The following is a 21,686-nucleotide window of genomic DNA, read 5'->3' as shown; positions in this document are numbered from 1 at the left end:
GTTATTCATACCAACTGTTGTGCAAAACAGCTGAACTCCTGGACACAACAGTTGTGAAATGAAATAATCTTCTGAAAAGAGAAGAAGCCAACGGGACAATATGGCAAGGCTTGAGAGAAAAGTGGGAGCTGGAGAGGTAACCAACCATGGAAACCATTTTGCTCTGAAAGCATTTACCAATCTGGGAAATTTCCAACCTATCTTGTAATGGCTTTGAAGGCATGAAATCAAAACCCTAGGGCCATAGGACGTGTGGCTTCTGGCAGGAGAGCCTCTCCCAAATTCATCCAGAGCCAGGACCCAGATTTAAATCTCCTTGCTTATCTGGAAGATCTCAAGATTTGAATTTGATTTACAGTAATTCCAAATTGGTAGTGTTTATAGGCAACTGGAAGAAACAAATGTAAAACTTGTATGGAAGAAAGAACCTTTATCTAATCTTTAGATCGGAATATTCTAAAATTCTAAAGCATCAAGTTAGTCCTAGAAACACTTTTTAATAAAATGATCAGCATCTACCCAAAGATACTAGGACACAGAAAGCAGACTATGAAGTAGAACCAGCAACAGAAGACAATAGGAAGCAGACTAGCAGAGACTTCAAATTTCAAATACTGGACTCATCACAAAGCCAATAAAATGGCAATGCTTATTACTATGTTTAAAAACTAAAAGACAAATTTTAAGATAACTCTTGGAAAAAGAGGACTACAAAAGTGACCCAGCAGATTTTTAAAAGATTTAAAGAAAAGTTCTCGGAAAAAAAAAAACTACATTAAAAAAATCCAGTAGGTGGGTTTAATGGTAGATCTGTTGGTGTTAAAGACAGAATTCATTACATGGAGGGTAAATCAAAAGAAATCACAAAGAGGGCAACACATGGAGAGACAAAACCATGGAAAACAAAACAAAATGAAGGCAGGGGGGGTGAGGACAGAGCAAAAAGGCGTAGCCATGTTTAATCTGACATCCAAAAAAAGCAGGAAGAGGGAGGACAACGAAACAGAGGCAATATTTAAAGACACAAAAATGAGTAAGAATTTTCCACATTTGAGGAAAGGCCAAGCCATAGAGTTAAGATGTCCTAAATTCTATACCCAGCACAAGTATCCTTTAGGAATGAAGTCAAAATAATGATATTTTTAGACAAACAGATCCAAGTGTTTGCTCCCTGCAGACCCACATTAAAGGAGATTCAAAAGGAAGAACTTCAGAGAGAAGAAAACGAATCCTAGACGGAAGGTTTGAGAAGAAAACTAATCCGATGGAAGGTCTTTATCTAAAGAAAGTAGTAGATAGGCAGGTAAATCTAAACAGACACTCCACAGATACATATATAAAACATAGGTGAATAAAACATATTTATATGTAAATATTTATAAGTAGTCATTTTAATACTACAACACAGCAGAAATGCACTTAGGTTTTGATAACTTAAGAATACAGCTTATGGTTTCTTTGATGACTTTCAAAGGAATATAGACAAAGACTATAACTTCTAACCTGGAAGAGAGGGAAAAAGGTAAATAACCCAAAAAAAAAAAAAAAAAAAAAGACCATCAGTTAAAGAAGAAAAGAGGGGATGCGGGAAGGAAAAGAGGAAACGCAGTACAGGCTGGACAAACAGGAACCACTCGGTCACGTCACAGCCGCACTCACTATAGATGGACACAACCCCATCCTCACTGTTCAATGTTTCTGAAGCACCAACCCCTCCAGGAAATCTTGGAAAATGCGCGACACTGGAGCCGCTGTGGTAGGTGTGCGTGTGTGAAAATCATGGATATACGTACATCCGATGGGAAGAAAATGTGAGGAAGCTGATTGTGAGAAGACAGAAGAGGGAAATCAGACCCACACCCTGTTGGCTACATCACTGCCTCCCAGTGCTTGTTACTAACAATTAACTTCAATAATCCTGGAACCCACAAAATGATTCCCCTTCTGTACTATAGTTTAGCTTTAGCCATTTCCATAATCTGGGGTAGCTTTCAAAACCGTTAAAGCCATGTTAGCGGGCAAACAGAGACTGTAAAATAAGGTGGATTCCAGGAAGACAGCTGGAAGTAGCTGGAATTTATCCCAGTGGCACCTGTGGGTGAACCCAAGCAGGTAGACCCAGGTGGAGAGAAAGGCAGCAAACAGTCAGAAGGCAGCAAGGACAACCTTTCCATCGCCTCAAGTGAGAGCTTTGAATGACGTGGAGCTGTTTTTAAACTTGCAAAGGTCAGTGAAAGATACTCTGTTGTAAAATAACTTTAAGCCTTTGCTAATGAAAGTACTATTTTCTAGAGTCTCACGTGAAACGCCTGCTTTGATGCAACAGCTTTACTTTTCATATAGTTAGTAGGATTCTGAATGGCATGAACTTCAAAGACGGGACTGTGGCGGCTCAAAGGGATTCTGTTGCGGGTGTGGCCGCGTAGGTCACAGTGGGAAGAGTCCCTGAGGGCTGCTCTTGTATCAGTCACGTCATCAAGTAAAACAGCTCCTCCACTAAAATTCCTAAAAACAGCCAGGTATGAAAGATTCGGGAACGTACAGGCTGACCAAAGACACCCTGTCCCGACAGAGTCTGGAAGGCTAGAGCTAGCCAGAAGATGTCATCACAGAGATAATAAAATTATCTCTTAAAATTAAAATCAAATCTCTAAAAGGTTTTGCGTCATTCTGTACAAGCCTGAAATTACCTATTACTTGACCTCGTGTTTAAGTAAAATTGACAGTAGAAGGGTACCTGCTGAGAGAACTCCGTGGTTAATTCTTGGCATGCTTAAAGGGGCCAGTTCAATCCACAGCTGCCTATTGGGGTCATAAAGAGGGCACATACATCGCATCGCTGCTGTTGGCTTCCGTGAACTAAGGAAATAAATAATTGATTAGCAGTTAATGGGCCTTATATAGTTCTGCTTATAATAACTATGACTAGTTTTATTGCTCTAAAGAATGCTTAAAACGTTTTAAAAAATCTATTGCTATTATGCTCCGATACCCAAAAAATACTATGAATTCCTGCTTACGTGGAAAGAGCTCTCCCCTCGCACGACTGCTGAACGATTCACGTCCAATACTCACACTCTTTCTTCTCCGCCAACGGTCACGATGCACTCAGAGTAGCCGCGCGGCTTGAAGTTGGCCAGCATGGCCTCCCCCTGCTGCGGCTGGCTCAGCGGTATGTTGCTGCATTCCTTGACGATTTCTCGTACCAGCGGTTCGTTCAGCATCTGTTCCCGTAAGTAGCTGGAGTCTAACCCTGACACCCACAGGGCTGACATCACGTCCTTCATGTGGACCTACACGACAGGGCAGAGAGAATGGGGAGGGGGGAAAATGAAGGACACAACACACCATGTTCAGAACATCCCTTTCCTGGCTCACGGAACCCTGAAATGATTAACACGTCATCTGTGGGCAAGTCCCAAGCGCCAGCACCGCGTGAACACACTTTACTGGCCCCTCTCCCTTCTACTTCCCACGGCCTTGATAAACCATACAAGTTTAACTTAAAAAACTATCCGTACAGATTTATATTTGATGTAGCACTGAGGAGTTTCAGGAGGCTTTCTTTACACCCTAAAAGGTCACCTTGGCAACAGGCAATCTTGGAGCTCGGCTGCAGTGGCCTCATTTCACATGGCTGGATGTGCTGGGATTCCAGTCACATTTATGGAAACGTTATACATGGTAATAGCTTGATTCGATATGGTGAAACAGATAATGAAAACGGACTGATGTTAATATTACCAGATTGGGGCGCCTGGGTGGCTCAGTCAGTTAAGCATCTGACTTTAGCTCAGGTCATGATCTCACGGTTCGTGGGTTTGAGACCCGCATTGGGCTCTGTGCTGACAGCTCAGAGCCTGAGCCTGCTTCAGATTCTGGGTCTCCTCCTCTCTATCTGCCCCTCCCCTGGCTCATGCTCTGTCTCTCTCTGTCTCTCAAATATAAATAAATGGTAAAAAAATATTATATGAAAAATATCGAAAAGCCAAAGTTCAGAAGAATCCTGAGTACTCTGTATTTCCTCAATTATTATTGTTTAAAAATATCTAACATGTATAATATGAATTACATACTTTTCACAATGGATCATTAAATTTGAACTGACAACAGCATTCTACACACATGAGGCAAAACTCCCTTAATGCAGACTTTTTCTTGGTTTTGCAAGTCATTTTATTTTTAAAAAATTTTTTTAAATGTTTTATTTCGAGAGAGAGAAAGAGACAGCATGAGCAGAGGAGGGTCAGAGAGACAGGGAGACACAGAATCTGAAGCAGGCTCCAGGCTCTGAGCTAGCTGTCAGCAAAGAGCCCGACGCGGGGCTCGAACCCATGAACCGTGAGATCATGACCTGAGCCAAAGCTGGGCGTTTAACCGACTAAGCCACCCAGGCGCCCCTGCAATAGTCATTTTATTTATTTATTTATTTTTATTTTTATTTTTTTTACAAATAGTTTATTGTCAAATTAGTTTCCACATAACACTCAGTGCTCATCCCCATAAGTGTCCTCCTCTATGCCCATCCCCCCCTCCCCCCCCACATCCATCAGTCCTCAGTTTTTGTCAGCATTCAAGAGTGTCTCATGGTTTGCCTCTCTCCCTTTCCCCCACCATTTCCGCCCTTCTTCTCCCCCTTGTTCCTCCGTCAAGTTCCTCCTAATCCTCCTATACGTGCAAACATATGATATTTGTCCTTCTCTGCCTGCAATAGTCATTTTAGACTATACTCTTCTGTATCCCGAGTAGTAAAGGCCTTTAAGGTATGAAGTCTGTAAGTCTTTTGACCAAAGGAGGAGGAAATGCCTCTTGTTTCCGCGGCATCCTCGTCGCTGGAAGAAGAAAGGAAGGGGCAGCTAGTGACAGCGGTGCCCGTGAGCGGCAGCAAACGGAGATCGCTCCTCTCTCCTTTCCTCATCTACCCACCTAGCGTGGGAAAGTGAATGCTAACTGCCACACGGAGACTACAACCATGCAGCGGTGTGTATTTCTACATCATTACTGTGTAAGAGTTTTTATCTATAGTAGAGCAGTCCATCATTTCTACATAGGCCTAGAGAATTAAAAAACTTTTTAAAAATTTTATTTATTTTGAAAGAGAGAGAGAGAGAGGGAGCTCACATTAGCAGGGAAGGGCAGAGAGAGAGAGAATTCCAAGCAGGCTCCACACCATCAGAGCAGAGCCTGATGTGGGGCTTGAACCCACAAACTGTGAGATCATAACCTGAGCCAAAATCAAGATTCAGACACTCAACTGACTGAGCCACCCAGGTGCCCCACAGCCCTACAGAATTTTAAAAATTACAGCTTATTCACTAGAACCTCAGTCAATAGTTACTGAGAACAATGAACAATGCAAGTATACATTTTGAAAACTACTTTAAAACCTAACAGAGTTCTTATTTTGAATACTGTAATTGAAGCTAGCCCCTATAAATACTGGACTCAGAGCTCTAGGATTTTGCCCCCACTCCCAATGTAGAAAGAGTGTGGGTCTGAGACCCTTGTGTCCCAGCTGCTGCCCCCGGGGCCTCCCCATCTGGAGCCACAGCCTCCAGACAACGGCAAGGAGCTCTCCTGCCTTTGCTGAGTGGTGCCAATCACCCCTTCACCCGTCTGCCAGAGCCCTGTGCCCCCTCTCTCTCGGCGGCCTCTGCCAGAGGCCCCCCACAGTTCAGCCCAGTGATGGTGGATGGAAGGACGCTGGATGTCTACAATCTCCAGCTGAAGCTTGAAGTGCATTTTCCCATTAAAAACAATGTACAAGAGATATCATGCTCCTCACAGGTATTAACAGTTTCACTGCTGTATCACCAGTCACGTGAGCTTTTGAGGTCAAGTCTGAAAAAACCACCACTTCAACGATCCTAATGCAAAGATGTCCCACAGACACCTTCTATTTTTTTTTTAAATGTTTTACTTATTTTTGAGGGAGAGAGAAAGAGGGAGAGAGGGAGAGGGAGGGAGAGGGAGAGGGAGAGAGAGAGAGAGGGAGGGAGAGAGAGGAGGGGCAGAGGGAGAGGAAGCCTGAGGATCAGAAGTGGGCTTTACAATGAGATCAGAGAGCCCGATGTGGGACTTGAACTCACGAACTGTGAGATCATGACCTGAGCCAAAGTCCGACACTTAAAACTGAGCCCCCCAGATGCCCCTAACCGACATCTTTCAGATCACAACTCTGTTAAGTCTATCGAGTTGAAGGGGAAAGACAACATGTCTATACTTTGGATTAAATAAACAAGTGAATGATCTAAGTTAAATATGGGGCAAATCTGACCACGCTACACAGCCCAGGTACCTTTCTTAGCTCTGTGTCGTGTGCTATCCATCGGATTACTGCTTCGAACACATATCTTTCATTGCCAACATTTAACTTCTCGAGAGAGATCACTTCTTTAAGCTTCTGTGGACTGAGTTCTAGGAATTCTTCTGTGTTGCTGACGTCCCGGAAGTGAGTCTCCAGGTACTCCGTGGCCAGGTAATGGACATGGTGCAGGCAGTAATGGAGGGCAAAGTCGCGGATGCCGATGCAGTTCTCCGCGGCAATGCAGCCTTCCAGAAACTCACAGCACAGGGTTTTCAGATCCGTCAGCAGGAGCAGGTCCGCTGCCTGCACAACATCCTGGATTGTATCTTCGTTCAGCCGGATCTGCAAGAGCATCATCAACATTTTACATCTGAACGTAAAGATTGGAAACCCAAACCGCTAACCTATTAGGCTGAACCACATGAAAGCAAGCTCCACTTCTGTAGGTCAAAGATGATCGAATATTGGCAATGTCACAGGGTCCAGGCTAGGGCTTCTTTTTCAAGAGGAGTTTGAGGGCACCGGTGAACCCCATACCACAGGGGCAACAGGTGGCTGGCTGACTTTTCCCAGCACCTCCCCTGCTTTATGACAAAAACTGCTGTGCACCCCTCGCAGGTGGACCGTCCACACTGCTCACTTCTAGGCCTACGTGACTAAAACGCTTGTGAGTGGACAGGTCCGCATTCTGTGGTCAACTGAAGGAGGTGTCTTTAATTACCAGCCCTGGAACTGTGGCAGATCTTGCCTCCAGATGTATCACAGTCTTTTGCCAGATGGTGTGCCAGACACGCCACACTTGCCCCTTGGGGGTGGGGGAAAGGGCCACTCTGCCCGAGGACTGTGTTCCAAACGCCAAACGTCGCACTCAGCACGACACATACACTCTGATCTCAAAGGCACTCTCTGGAAGAAATCCCTAAGGTAAGACTTCTTGTTTACCATTATGAACTTCACTTTTCCTTAATCTTCGGATGCTTCTTCCTCCACCCACCTGACGGCTGCTGCATGCAACAGTGAGGCGATGTAAGGAAACAGGCCTCTAAGCTACTGCCACCATCACAGCAGTCCGGACTCTCCTCTCCTAAAGAATGGGTGCTTCTCCCGCCCTCGGAAATGTGAGGGAGGGATTCCAGGTTACAGGAGCCCAAGAAACATTTTATACATTTTGTACCACAGATGCAGGAAAAGAATGTATGACTGCCGATCACCTGAGAAACTGAACAACAAAACTGTGGAAAGAAGTGTGTTGAGCAGGCCACAAGGAGACGTTTCCCATTTATGTGAAGTATTAAATTCAGCCACAGAACAGCAGCTAACTGTACACCAGTTGGACAGGGGCACGTGAAAACACCACTAAGTTCCATCTCGATAAGACTGGACTGACAAATCAAGAGTTTGTCGTAACTTATGCTGCAACTAGGGTTTTAAACCATAATTAATTTAAATTGGGAACAAAACACAGAAGCCAATCTATAAATAAGATTTCAAGATTCAAATCCGAGCCGGAAAAGGAATATGCTCTCATTGGCTTAAAACTTATTATAGCTGCTGCTGAACTGATTTCAAAAGTGAGATGAGAGGCTGGTCCTCAGCCTGGTTTTGTGAGGCTCCTGATTTTGTGATGCTTTGGTATTTTAAGGATCATCCCCAAATTCATTTATTTTTAACAATCACACACAAAACCTTACATGCCCACACAGCCCCCACCCCACCTAGTGTTCAGAGAAAAGCGTCAGAGAAAAGAAAAGGGGAGGACATCATAAAATTAACCCAAAAACTTCAAAAGGAATGACAATCACCGAGATTGACTGAATGAATATATTCAGAGAAGGTAGGCAGTGTGTCCAGAACACTCAGAAAACATGGAGGAGATGGCTCTTCCAAACGAGAAAGGTGAAACAAGATGAGGAAGGGATAAGAGAGAGAGTAGCAGAGCGGCCCTCAAAAAGAGTGAAGACAAAACGCACTCTCACATAACTAAACGTAGGATGCGCCCCTTCCTCCTGTGGGAAGCCAGCCCCGGTGCCCGCCCTCGCGCCCTCGCGCTACACGTTAAGCCGCATAACCAGGGACTGGGGGCTCGAGGATGGCGACGAGAAAGAAAGAAGTCTCGTCACTCACTCTCTTCACTGGGCTTCACGAAATCCCCCAGAAGCTAAGTGGGCACCGAGAGTGATGAGACCTCGGCAAGAACGAGGTACGACAGGGGTACTGCTCCTGCTGAGGCGATGGGCCCCAGGGATCAGCACACGGTGCAGCTGCCAGTCATTAGTGTAAATCTCGACCTCTTTATTTCTACAGAATCAGTTCCCCCCACCCAACGAAGCTCCCATTTCCAGGCTATGGGTACAGAGTAAGACGGGAATTAAGATTTAAAAACAAAAAAAAAAGACAGCTGTGAAAGGAGCACCCAGTTTCTTCCTCTCTCACGATGGAAGGCGGAGCTCGGAATGGTAAATACAAAATCCTGGACTGGGTTACGAGTTTACCCAGTCTGCTTTTAAGAGCAGAGCCCTGGACGAACAGAGTGGGGTGCCATTCCCAGCCGGAGATATGCGTCACACGGACAATGACAGATGAAGACGATGGAGCCACTCGGTCACAGAATGGATGGAGGGGACCCTCACCCTGAGCTCGGAGCCTCTCCTTAGTTTTCCTCCCTGTGTGTCTCATCATACCTGCCCACTGAAGATGTAATCCAGGATCTCTCTCATAACCATTACCGATATCCCTTCAAGTTCAATCTTATAGGTTGATCCATCATCTTTTGGAGGATTATAGTTTAACTTTGTCCTAAGAAAGGGAAAAAAATGTAAAATTTCTATGAAAGAGCAGAAATAGCTATAAATATTTATGCACTAAAACTCTATAAAGTAGATTATTTATCAGCATATGAACCCCAGCTAGGAAATGTAGTTTCTTAACTTTAGGTTAATATATAGATAATATATATAGATATTTTCATAACTTTCAACTATAAAACACTTACACCAGGATTCAGAAGGACTTCTTAAAAACCAAAGCAAACAACCACAGAACTAATATCCACCTGAGCAAGGTCTCTGTCTATTTCACCTTGGGAGCCCCAGCCCCACTAGGCTTATTTTTTTCACGTATTCAATTACCTATTTTCAATAATGTAATAAGGACCCCACAAACCTACCACCCAAAACAAAAGCTGGGACCTTGACCTCTACCTGCTGCTACCCCAACATTCCTTCTCACCACTCATCCCTCTGTCCCCGCTGCGCAGTGACTATTGTCCTAAATCCTGGGCTCGGTTTTCCTTTGCTGCCTTGTATCACTGTACCCACGGAGTGGCTCTCCTGGGGTCGTGAGCTGCAGCACCCTTGTCACACAGGAGCTGGACATCTCTTCTTGTTTGTGGCCATGTGTTTCCTCTTCTGTGAAACACATGCTAAGTTCCAGTCTCTTGTTCATTTTTTTTAAATGGAGTTAATTGTCTTCGTATTGAGGTGTAGGAGTTCTGTACTATATTCTTGATATTAATCCTTTGGCCAAGTTGGCATTTTTGTTTAAGGGGATGAAGAACGTGAGAAATAATTTTTCAGAGCGAAGCCTTTTAGGTCTTGTTTAAGGCCTGGTACCTTACCCGGCATCTAAAAGATGTTTGTAATTGAGCAGTGAACCTAAATTTGAATTAAGAACCCAACCCCACCCCTGGAGGCTGGGAATTGGTCGTAACAGGTAGTTGTGAAAAGGAGGGTGCGAGATGAGCTGATGGTGGTAATAAGGAGCTGAATTCATTCCCAGGTCCTGCCTCCACGTATCTACGTGACTTCCCTGTGAGGTCCTCCCCAGCGCCAGCGGCAGATAAGTGATTTACACCCTGAAGAGTGCACGACTGAGGCTGCGCCTGGACAGAGGTGGGTATCAGGCACATTTGAGGGTGGGTGTACTGCACCAAATACAGAGAGCGAAGAGTTCTTTACATACTGAATGCTGAGACCATCAATTTGTTCTCCCCTCATTTCTGCTCTTAAAATGTTGAAAGCCAGACCTATATTCTCCAGACAAAAAAAAAAAAAAACAAAAAAAAAACCGGGAGGATCTGAGCAGCCCTGAAAGGAAAGGCCCTAAGATGAGGATACAGGTCTAACCCAAGAGCACATGACTTCAAACTTCTGAAGGAAGATTATTTCCAACCTACATTTTTATTACCAGCCAAATATCAGGGTAGGATAGATATTTCCCGCTCTACGTGGTCTCAAAACAAACCATCCCCTGGGTGACCTTTCTCAGTGTGCTGCTGGAAAACGTGCCCCTATGAACGAACGAGTACATCAAGAAAGAGGAAGATTTCAAATGAAAACATGACCCAACGCTGGAAAGAAGTGAAGCGAAGCAGGGATGGTCTTCGGGTGGCAGCTGTATACAAGCAGAAGGAGCCGCTCTGTCCTGGCACCGGTCAGAAGCCTCGACAGACCCCGAAGACCCTGAGAAGATGAAACTGATGGGACAGATAATGTCTCTGGAGGTACAAAGAAGAGAGCCTTGTTTCCTCCCTATAGTTCATGTCTGCTATTTCTGCCTCTACAGTTTCTATTGAACTAAACTGTTTTACTCACAAGGTATTTCAGGGGCACCTCGGTGGCTCAGCCAGCTAAGTGTCTGACTTTTGCTCAAGTCATTATCACAGTTAATGAGTTTGAGCCCCACCATCGGGCTCCTTGCCGTCAAGTTGGAGCCTGCTTCTGATCCTCTGTCTCCCCCTCTCTTTCTCAAAAATAAATAAAACATTAAAAAATTAAAAAAAAAAAAAGTAACCCACGTTCACGCAAGAGCTGGCTGTGCGTGTGTGCTGCGGATGGTGGAAGGAAGGGTACAGGGCTGCGGGGGATGGGGCTACAAGGAGACCCGTCCTTGCTGCCCCTTTCAGTGTTCAACCGTGACTGGACTGTTGTTTTGTTTGGAATTTTTATTTTTTTTATTTATTTTTTTAATGTTTTATTTATTTCTAGGAGAGAGAGACAGCGTGAGCAGGGGAGGGTCAGAGAGAGAGGGAGACACAGAATCCGGAACAGGCTCCAGGCTCTGAGCTGGCAGTCAGCACAGAGCCCGACGCGGGGCTCGAACCCACGAACCGCGAGATCATGACCTAAGCAAAAGTTGGATGCTTAACCGACTAAGCCACCCAGGCGCCCCTGTTTGGAATTTTTAAAGCTGACTATACTTTAAGAAAAAAACATGGGGGGTGGGGGGCTATACTTTAAGAAAGAAAATGTTTTTTCTTATACTTAAGAAAAAAATGTCCATCGGTTGAGCGTCCGACTTCAGCTCTGGTCAAGATTTCGTGGTTCGTGAGTTCGAGCTCCACACCAGGTGTGCTGCTGTCAGTGCAGAGCCCACTTTGGATCCTCTGTCCCCTCTTTCTCTGTCCCCCTCACCCCTGCTCGTGCTCTCTCTCAAAAAATAAACATTAAAAAAAAAAAAGTTGACTATACTATCATGTTTCCACCATGAAGAAGGATCTCTTGTGAAGAGCACAGTGTGCCATTGAGAAATGGCTAAGAAGACAGAAAACAGATTCCTCAGATGTGAGCACTGGCCATTTCGGCCTTCTCTAAAAGCAGATTCTTTTCAAAGCCCGTGGAAAACGAATCACTGTAGCACAGAACTCTCTAAACATCTGAAGGCTAAATTGCAAAACTGTAATTATGCTTTACGTTCTAGCCCTCCACCCGCCCCACGCCTTCCCATCCTGCTTCTGGTCTCTCCTGGTGCCATCTGTGCACGTTCGGTCCCCACCCGTCTCATGAGTACAGTGTTCCCCGCTGCACTCCATCCTGCACAGGCTGCACCTCTACCCTCACCTCCATGCAGGTACAAATAATTTCTCCTGCTAGTGATTTCCCAAGCACTTTATAGTACGGTTCATCAAGTTCGGTTTTTATTGCAGTATTTAAGTATATACCCCATTTCCTATCTCCTCTATTTAACTGAAGTCCTTGAGGCCAGGGCCCTCTTTGTCACTGTAACCCTACAACGTAGCCCAGAGGTTCACAAAGAATAGATGTTCAACAATTATTTGTAAAATATGCATCTGAACTGATTGATAGCGGTCTTTCAACTGCCGTCACAGGAGACCTCCTGGCTGCGTGGTGTCGGGCGCGGTGAAGCAGAACCAGGAGCAGCATGAGGGAGGACTTTAATTAGCTCACGCGTCCAACGCTGAAAGGACTGAGCACAAGGCTTCGCAAACGTCCGTGCCCCTAAGAGCCATCGAGGGGTCTTGAGTCAGAAGGTCTTTGTGGGGCTGGAGCTTCTGCCTCCAGGCGATGTGGATGCTGCTGGTCTCCAGACCCCTCTGCGTGGCAAACTGCTGCTTCTCAAATTCCCCATGGTGGGTGTGGCACAACCCAGATGAATATTTTTGTAAAACAAGTATAACGGGGAGGGGCTCCTGGGGGGCTCAGTCAGTTGAGTGTCCAACTTCGTCTCAGGTCATGATCTTGCGGTTCATGAGTTTGAGCCCTGCGTCGGGCTCCCTGCTGACAGCTCAGAGCCCGCTTCAGATCCTATCTCCCTCTCTCTGCACTTTCCCTGCTTGTGCTCTCTCTGTCTCTCAAAAATAAATAAACTTTAAAAATATACATAATGGGGATATAATGAACCACATGGCAACTAGTTAATTTACTGCATATCTGAAAGTTGCTAAAAGAGTAGATCTTAAAAGTTCTCATCACAAGAAAAAAAAACTTGTAATGATATAAGGTGACAGGTGTTAACTAGACTTACTGTGGCAATCATTTTGCAATGCATACAAGTATCAAATCATTCTGTTGTACATCAGAAGATAATATAATATCAATTATACCTCAATTAAAAAATGAATTATTAAAAAAGTGGAATAAAAAAGACATAAAATGCAGGCCCCAATTATCTTATCATCAGATTCAGCAGACATACAATTACTCTGTCAAAGTGTGACGAGTTTCTAAATTCTTGACCTCCGTGCGTGCACCTGTGTTATGGGGTAACAGTTCACGACGTCACCGGTCTGCAGGTGATGTCCTAGTAGTCTGGGCGGCCACCCGCCCGTCGAGAACACAGTGAAAGCTGGTCTCGAGTCCCTCCCAGTCCTAGCTGGTAAGAGTCACTCAAATCTATTCTGAAATAGTCTTGCCTCAGAGCCTACTGTCATTCTGTTCTTTCCTTCTCTCATTTCTTGGAGAGCTGCCATCTCTTACCAACTCAGTAACCTCAAACATGTCTTATTCTCCCTCTCTTTTTTTTAAGTTTGTTTATTTTGAGAAAGACAGAGACAGCATAGTGGAGAAGGGACAGAGAGAGAAGGGGGGGGGGAGAGAGAGAGAAAGAGAGAGAAAATCCCAAGCAGGCTCCACTGTCAGTGCAGAGCCAGATGTGGGGCTTGGACCCAAAAAACCATGAGATCACGACTGGAGCTGAAACCAAGAGTCAGATGCTTAACCGACTGAGCCACCCAGGTGTCCCACTCCCTCTTTTTGGTCTTCATTTTTTTTCTGACTCCCCACCTAAGTCTCTTAATCCCTTCAGTTTTTGTTCCTTGCTTTCTTATATCTCTTTCCTTCAGTAAATACCTTAATTTGTATAAAACCCACCAATTAATTATCCTCACTTGCCAGACCAACACATTTTCTCCATAGCTTTCCCCTTTTTATCTAGAATTTTGTCTTGCACATACCATTTCTCTTTCCTCTGCCACAGACAACTGAGAAGTCAGTGAACTGGACTGAATGCGTTAATGACTTAAAAAAAAAGAAAAAAGCTAACCCAAAGTGTTCATAACTGAGTTTATTTAAAAATAAAAACCATTAAAAAGCCCATAAAAAAAAAAACAGGAGGTAAATCAACTGTTCTTTTCTATATTCTTCATCTTCGCCCTAGGAAGCTATGGGGTCAGAAGTAAACTTACTGGAAGTCACGATACCCTTGGTTTTATTATGATGTGATGTCCATTTACAAACTCTCTCCTGGAAAATGCAATAGCCTTAACGTATCACTTGGGAGAGTTTCATCACACTCTGAACAAACTAGAAATAATTGAGGGTAGTATAAAATTGGACCTCAGGTGTTCAGATATAAATATCCATGCTGGTCACATTCTTCCCCAGTTTTGTTTCTAGGGCAAGAGATTTCCCCTCTCCGCCCGTTTTCTCATTTGTAAAATGCAGGGGTAAGATAAGGTGATCTGGGAGCTCCCCCCCAACCCCCCCAGCCCCAACCAGACGTTTCTGGACAAAACTGCTGAAACAGGGCATCGAGTTAGTGCAGAGACGCCGCTGTGGAGGCGCCCTGTGGAGCCCCACAATCCAACCGGAGAGCGACGATTCAGGACGTGCCTTCTGTGTGTTGTGCCGGGCAAGTTTATTTTTCCTCTGGGTGAACATTTATTTCCCATCCTATTTAAGTGAACAGGTGTGAAACACAGTCAATTTTTCTTTCTTTTTTTTCCCCTTGGCAACACTGAAGAGAGATTCTGTAAGGAAAAAAGTTGTTGGCTACTAGCTAAGAAGCTGGTGTAACAGCTCCATTCTCACTGGCTGCCAACTGCTGAGAAGGTTCAAGGTGTCTAAATGCCCAGGTAACCAGGCCTGGTCCTCCTCTTCCAAGAGCCACTTCAGACATCACTGGAATGGGATCTGATGTAACAGGATAGAGAGTAAGTCTAAAAGCAAAGAAACGTACTCAAATAGAATGAAAGAGAATGTAATGTTTAAGTCAAGACTTAGAGAAATTCTGGGGTGATTCATGGGCATTACTCATATGGTTTTAAATGATTCATGTCACCTTAAATTGTGCAGCTGATGGTAGCAGGCTCTTGGAGGTATGTTCGGAGGGGCTTAGGCTCCCCACTTCGCTTGCCCACATGTGCCAGAATAATACTTTACGTTCCTGGGGGGCATGTGTTTACAGATGCTCCCCCCTCCTTTTTCATCTTCATGAGCTCCTAAAAACCACATTGAAAATGGATGGCAGTGAGACTATTTTGTATGATGCTATAAAGATGGGTCCATGTTGTCATACATTTGCTTGAACCCCCAAAATGTACACTGCCAGAAGTGAACACTAGCGTAAGCCAGGGCTCTGGGTGACAGCGATAGGTCAGAGGAGACCCATCATCAACTGTAACAAACGTGCCAGTCTGGTGGGGGCATCGATAATGGGAGGAGTTGTGCATGCATGGGGAACGGGGGTACACGGGACACCCCCGTACCTTCCTTTCAATTTTGCCATGAACCTTACTGCTCTAAAACATAAAGTCTATTTTAAAAATGTTTTGTTTTAGTCCCCATTCAGCCTAACGAAATGCAAATTTGCAGGTCAGACTTCCATCAACAGACGGCATCCTCTCACGACAAGGCCTTTCACGGTCTGCTCTTCTGTGGGTGGGAAAGCAGGCCACCCAAGATTGCCATCTCTGTGAGAGACAGGCATTGGCATGGTCCCTGAGACAGCATCAAGGGCCCCAGCCCCACGGTGGGACGGGACGCAGGCGCCCCGGGCCTCTGGGTGAGCCCCTCCCACAGCACCGGCACTGACACAGGCTAATGAGCCAGTCACCTAGGGCTCTCCCTCCGGGCCCGAGTCCGGGAGCAGTGAGCAGAGGGAAGCCCGGGAAAGCTCGGGCGGGTGTGATGCCACAGGACCTGGCCGGGAAGTGCCCGCAGCCACCCGGGCACGGCTGGAGCACAGATTGGAAGGTGGTGGCAAAGGGAGCAGGGCCGAGGTGGGCCCCATTCCTCTCTCAGGACAGCAGGACAGCAGCGGGCACAGGCTGACGGGGGCTCTGTACCATTTCTCCTCCTTCAACGTTTCCTTTACTCTCCCTCCACTCTTTTCCCTCGGCCTCCAGCTCTCCTTGCCTAGACGGAGTACAGCGTCCACTTGCTCACCACCAAAACCTCCCTCCACACACGGATCCCGCAGTGACTCAGAGTAGTGCCTGAACCTGGCTTCCCAGAATCTTCTGGCAAGCTCTAATAGAAAAACAGATCCCTGGGTCCCATCCCAGACCAACTGAGTCAGATCCAAAACTATACATTTAAAAAGTGCCTCAGCTGACTGTGACACATGCCTCCCGCCTGGAATGTCCCTCCGCCCCCAACGCCCAGACACACGGTTTAGTAGCTCATTCACTCCAGGCCTCTGCTCCAAAGAGCAGCGCAGGTACCGCACTATCCAAAATGACACCTCTTCCCCTTCCCTGCTTTATTTCCGCAGAGAGTTCAGCATCATCTCGTAAGCCGCATCACTTTCACGTCTGGCTCCTGACAGTAGGGACTCAGTCTTGTTTCCTGTTCTACCCCCTCACCCCATCAAGTGCCTGCACTGAACAGGCACCTGACAAGTATGTATGAACCCAAACTAACAGCAGCCCACAGGCAGCCTGTGTACAAACGGCGGTACTGACCAGCCGAACAGCCGTGAGCTCTTCCTGCACGCCTCCTGCTGGTTCGTCCAAACTGAGGGGAGCATCCTATAGGCGTGCGCTGCAGTCAGAGATTCGAGGAGCCAGTGCTCCACTACGGCAAAGCCACCTGCCTGCCCGCGGTGCCATCGCCTGCCCGCATGCTCGGGCCATGGGCACGCTGGACTCTGCAGTTGGCCGGAGGGAGGCCTGCGGTCTGTGAACAGACCTGACCATCTGGCCACCGGCCCGCCTCACTCTGCTTGCTGGCACCGGTGCACCGCATGGACAAATGTGAAGACTGGGAAAGGCTTCTGGAAAACCAAGGGCTCACTGCTCAGGTGTCAGCCTGCCAACTAGCCCCTTGGTCCTGACGCTGAAGCAACCACTGCAGCCTAGAAGATGCAGGAACAAGTCCAGAGAGGTCCCGGCCACAGTGCTCTCCGTGCCTGACCACGTCCCTGACCACGTGCCCGCCCCCTACTGCCCGGGCCACTGTGCTATCCGCACCTGACCATGTCCCCGCCCCCTATTGTCAACCGGGCGGCACACAACATCTTCCATTTTCCTTCTGATAGCACCACATCCGCTCTGCAGATGAAATACAGTGTTCCTATTTAGATCTACTCTGAGTAGCCAATTACATCAATATCTGGAAGAGATACGAGAACAGAAAGTGTATGCCTTTGAGTCATGTGACCTGAACAAAGGAAAAACGTATCTGAAGGAAAACTGTTTTTGGAAAAGAGAACACACAAAGCGGGAACCACCTTCAGCAGGAGCACGGTTTGTGCGCCTGGCAGCCTGGGTGGGGCCATCACAGGGACTGTGGACGTGCACAGCTACAGGTGACATCACTCACACCTGCACAAGCACGGCGACCCCTGGCGAGAGAGATGTGAGGTGTGACCAACCCAGGAAAAACTGTGGCGCAAGACCAGTGACCTTGCGAGGAGCCCCTCTGTTGCTCCAGGCACAGAATCAAGCACCAGGTATGGATTCAGAAATCAGATCTCAACTAGCTGGTGGGCCCCAATCTCGAGGAACTGACAAACCATTACCTCTAACCATGGGCTGCAGGTCAGTAAAAGGAAATGTTACAGTTATTCATTTCTAGGAGTCTGAAGCCTCTAGCATTATATCCCACAATAAACCTCTTTCCCAGCCTGCGGGATGCCTGCTCTTCCCCAGATGGACCCCATCTTAAGATGTGGTGTGATTCTCTGCGCAGCTGCATGAGCCTGAGAATCAGGAGTCTAACTAATAAATAACAGAAGGACTGACCAAGTTACAAAGCACAAGTGGACACGAAAGTGAGTGAGCACAAGTTGATGAGGCATGGAATACTTCCATGACCTCAAAGTATCGCCCCATAATTGACTTATTAATACACAGAAACAGTGGAGTAAACCAGTGCACACCATCTTTGACCACGTGATCAAACCATCATTAGCCCCGTGAGAAGAAAACAGCATTATGGGGCCCTCACTGGGTGCATGGAGAAGGATGCCATATCATCCTGTGGTATTCCTGTCACAAATGCAATAGTCTAACTGGAAGAAATCAAACAAACCCAGGGGGAGGGACAGTCTACCAAATAACTGAAGAGTACCCACCCAAAGTGCCAAGGTCAAGGGAGCCAAGGAGAGACTGAGGAACTGTCACATGAGTGACACAGGAGGAGACCAAGGGGACATCGTAATACTACATAGTAAATACTGCGCTGTGCTAAGTAGAAGGGAGGCAAAAAGTCAGCTCTCTGGGGCGAGGGGTCAGAAGAGGCTTCACGGAGGTGTCACCCGCACCAGGCCACAGCCGAGCGCTCTGCACTGAGAAGGGGGGATGGTAACGGCAGTGATGTACGTATTGTATCCTCAGTGAACAACAGAGGCGGGTAGTTCAGCAAGGCTGGAGCATGGAGCAGGGGAAGCTCAGCATGCATGGAGCAGAGCCGGCTCCTGGAGGGCCTGCGCACATGCGCGCGTACATGTGGGCGCGCGTGCGCGCGCACACACACACACACACACACGAGTGTGGACCTCACCTCGAAGGAAATGGGGCTACACATGAATTCTTGCTGTTTTTTAATCTTTTAATTTTTTTATTAGAAAAACGTTTAGACATATATTTTTAATGTTTATTTATTTTGAGGGTGGGGAGGGGCAAAGAGAGAGAATCCCAAGCAGGCTCCACACTCAGTGCAGAGCCTGAAGTGGGGTTCGGTCTCACAACCCTGGGATCGTGACCTGAGACAAAACCAAGAGTCGGACACTCAACCGACTGAGCCATCCAGGTGCCCCAAATCTTTTTATTTTAAAATAATTTTAGACTTACAAAAAAGTTGTTTAATCATAGAGTTCTGTATACCCTTCATCTAGCTTCTATTAATATTAACAGCTTAAATACTCTTACTACAACTAACAACACTAAGAACCAAAGACTGGCACAATACTGTTAAATAAACTACGGACTTTATTTGGATCTCACCAGTTTCCCTCTCACACCCTCTCTCTGTTCCGGGCTGCAGTCTAGGGTTGTCAACGTTAGTTTACGACTGTGTCTCTAAATTGTGCCAGCCCATTTTTCAAGACCTTGGCTCTTTGGTGAGTACTTGTTAATTATGTTCCACGATGTCCCTCAACTTGGGTTTAATTTCTTTTTTTTTTTAATTTTTTTTTAAATGTTTTTTATTTATTTATAGAAGAGAGAGAGAGAGAGACAGCGTGAGCAGGGGAGGGTCAGAGAGAGAGGGAGTCACAGACTGAAACAGGCTCCAGGCTCTGAGCTGGCAGTCAGCACAGAGCCCGACGCGGGGCTCGAACCCACGAACCGCGAGATCATGACCTAAGTGAAAGTCGGACGCTTAACCGACTAAGCCACCTAGGCGCCCCAACTTGGGTTTAATTTCTTATGATTAGAGTGAGGCTATGCATTTTGGGCAGGAACCTACAGACCTGATGTCACGTCCTTCTGTGCATCGCATCACGGTGTTGATGTGTATGACGTGAACCTCGGCCACTCGCCTAAGATGGCATCTATTGGGTTTCTCCAATATGAAATTAAAGTCACTATTTATCCCTTTGTTATTATTACATGTAATAGAGGACATAATTGAGACTGTACAAATACCCTTTTTCTTCTCAAACTCCTGCCTAATAATTTTAGTACTCACTGGTGGATCTTGCCTGTAACAATGATTAGTACGGTGTTCAAACAATGATTTTCTATTTAAATTTTTTTTAATGCTTATTTATTTCTGAAAGAGAGAGAGCATGCATACAAGCAGGGGAGGGGCAGAGAGAGAGGGGGACACAGACTCCAAAACAGGTTCCAGGCTCTGAGCTGTCAGCATAGAGCTTGATGCGGGACTTGAACTCACTCACTGTGAGATCGCGACCTAAGCTGAAGTCGGACACAACCGACTGAGCCACCCAGGCGCCCTGTGGTTTCCTATTCTCTTATTCTGCCTACATTTATTACTGCAAACTCTTCTGTAAGAAAGAGCTATTTCTTCCCCCTATTTACTTATGTACTCATCCACTCATTTATTCACTCATGCCCACACACATGCATATTTCTTCTGTTCTATGGCTTTTATTCCAGTGTTACTGATACTCATTTCCTTGCTCAAACCGCCACAGCTTCGGCCACGGAGACTTCCTTCGCGGTGGCCCTACTGTCTTTAGGGCACCTCCTTACTTTCCGGCACAAATACTCTAGGCTCCTGGTGTATTTCTCCTGCTCCGGGTACCTGAATCAACCACGCTTTGGAAGACATTGGTTTTAAGCACGATGTACTGAATTACATTCTAGAAGCATCTCTGTGGAGCAGCAGTGTGGAAGATGGACGGGGACTGAGCACGGAGGCCGACAGACCAGTTCTGTCACCGGTCGGCACTAGTAACAGCAGGAGTGAGCAGCAGTGACGGTAGGGGGCCACAGCTGCAGGCATCTGAGAGGTCGAAACAACGGGCGGCGGCATCACTCGGGTGCTGAAGGAGAGGCAGGCGCAGCCCTGGGGACCCCCAGGCTCTCCCAGTGAAGGGAGGACCGCCCACCTGGCCTGGCGCTCAGAGGAGAGGCTGGGGCGGTGGCGTCTCTGGGGCACACGGTGTCCTGAGAGCGCGGAAGGAGGACAGGGGCCTGGGCCGCATCGCCCGCTCGCGTACAGGGACAGACGGGGAAGGAGCCAGCAAAGCTGACTGCGGGTGAAAGGGGACAAGAGGCGTCACAGAAGCCCGTAGAGACCTGGTGTCCAGAGAATGACCAAGAGTCACACATACAGCAGGCAGGTCAGTCAGATGAACACTTCGAGGTTTGCCCTTGATTTGGCAATTCTATTTTAGCAATTTGTTTTTAAATTTTTTACATTTATTTACTTTTGAGAGAGGAAGCGAGAGAGAGCACATGTGCATAAGCTGGGGGCGGGGGTGCGGGGGAGACAAAGAGAGAGGGAGACACAGAATCGGAAGCAGGCTCCAGGCTCTGAGCTGTCAGCATAGAGCCCGACGCGGGACTCAGACTCACCAGCTGTGAGATCCTGACCTGAGCTGAGGTCGTACGCCTGGCTGACTGAGCCCCCAGGCGCCCCTGAGCAATTTTAAAAGAACACTTTTAATGGAGTGATAAGATGGGAGCAGAGGGAAGGAGAAGAGGAGGGGAGACCATGGACAAGATAAGTAGAGACTCGTTGGAAGGACCCACTAGCAGAAGGCGCAGAGACGCATCCACTGGACATTTGCACGTCTCCCGTGTGTCAGGCAGTGGAGGCGATGCAAGCACGTCTCTGTGCTGGGGACAAGGAGCCTGAAGAGAAGGGAAAAAATAAGAACTACAGAAGGAAGAGACAGGCAACACAACCGGACGCTTGAAGAAAGGGAGGGCGGGAGGGCGGGCCCGGGAGCAGCGGCCTGGACTGTGGATTCTCTGCGCCACAGGAGGCGGGCCTACAAATCATCCCTG

At 46.8% G+C, this 21,686-nt stretch overlaps 1 protein-coding gene across 2 annotated transcripts in view; it reads right to left on the bottom strand.

Annotated features, from left to right (window-relative positions):
* GAN (gigaxonin) overlaps positions 1-21,686 on the bottom strand; it is a 64,230-nt gene that overhangs the window by 27,176 nt on the left and 15,368 nt on the right. For both annotated transcript variants that reach the window (XR_005527426.1, XM_039226430.1), the window contains exons 2-5: positions 8,989-9,103; positions 6,299-6,649; positions 3,076-3,293; positions 2,738-2,859 (exon numbers count right to left, since the gene is read on the bottom strand). Coding sequence is in view for 1 of the 2 variants with exons in the window: in XM_039226430.1 (XP_039082361.1) it covers positions 2,738-2,859; positions 3,076-3,293; positions 6,299-6,649; positions 8,989-9,103 (806 nt within the window). In the remaining variant the exon portion in view is untranslated. The remainder of the gene's footprint in view (positions 1-2,737; positions 2,860-3,075; positions 3,294-6,298; positions 6,650-8,988; positions 9,104-21,686) is intronic.

This window comes from Hyaena hyaena, unplaced genomic scaffold (assembly GCF_003009895.1).
Source record: "Hyaena hyaena isolate Hyena2069 unplaced genomic scaffold, ASM300989v1 scaffold_1, whole genome shotgun sequence".
Taxonomy (NCBI): domain Eukaryota; kingdom Metazoa; phylum Chordata; class Mammalia; order Carnivora; family Hyaenidae; genus Hyaena; species Hyaena hyaena.
This window is presented reverse-complemented; position numbering and strand designations above follow the sequence as displayed.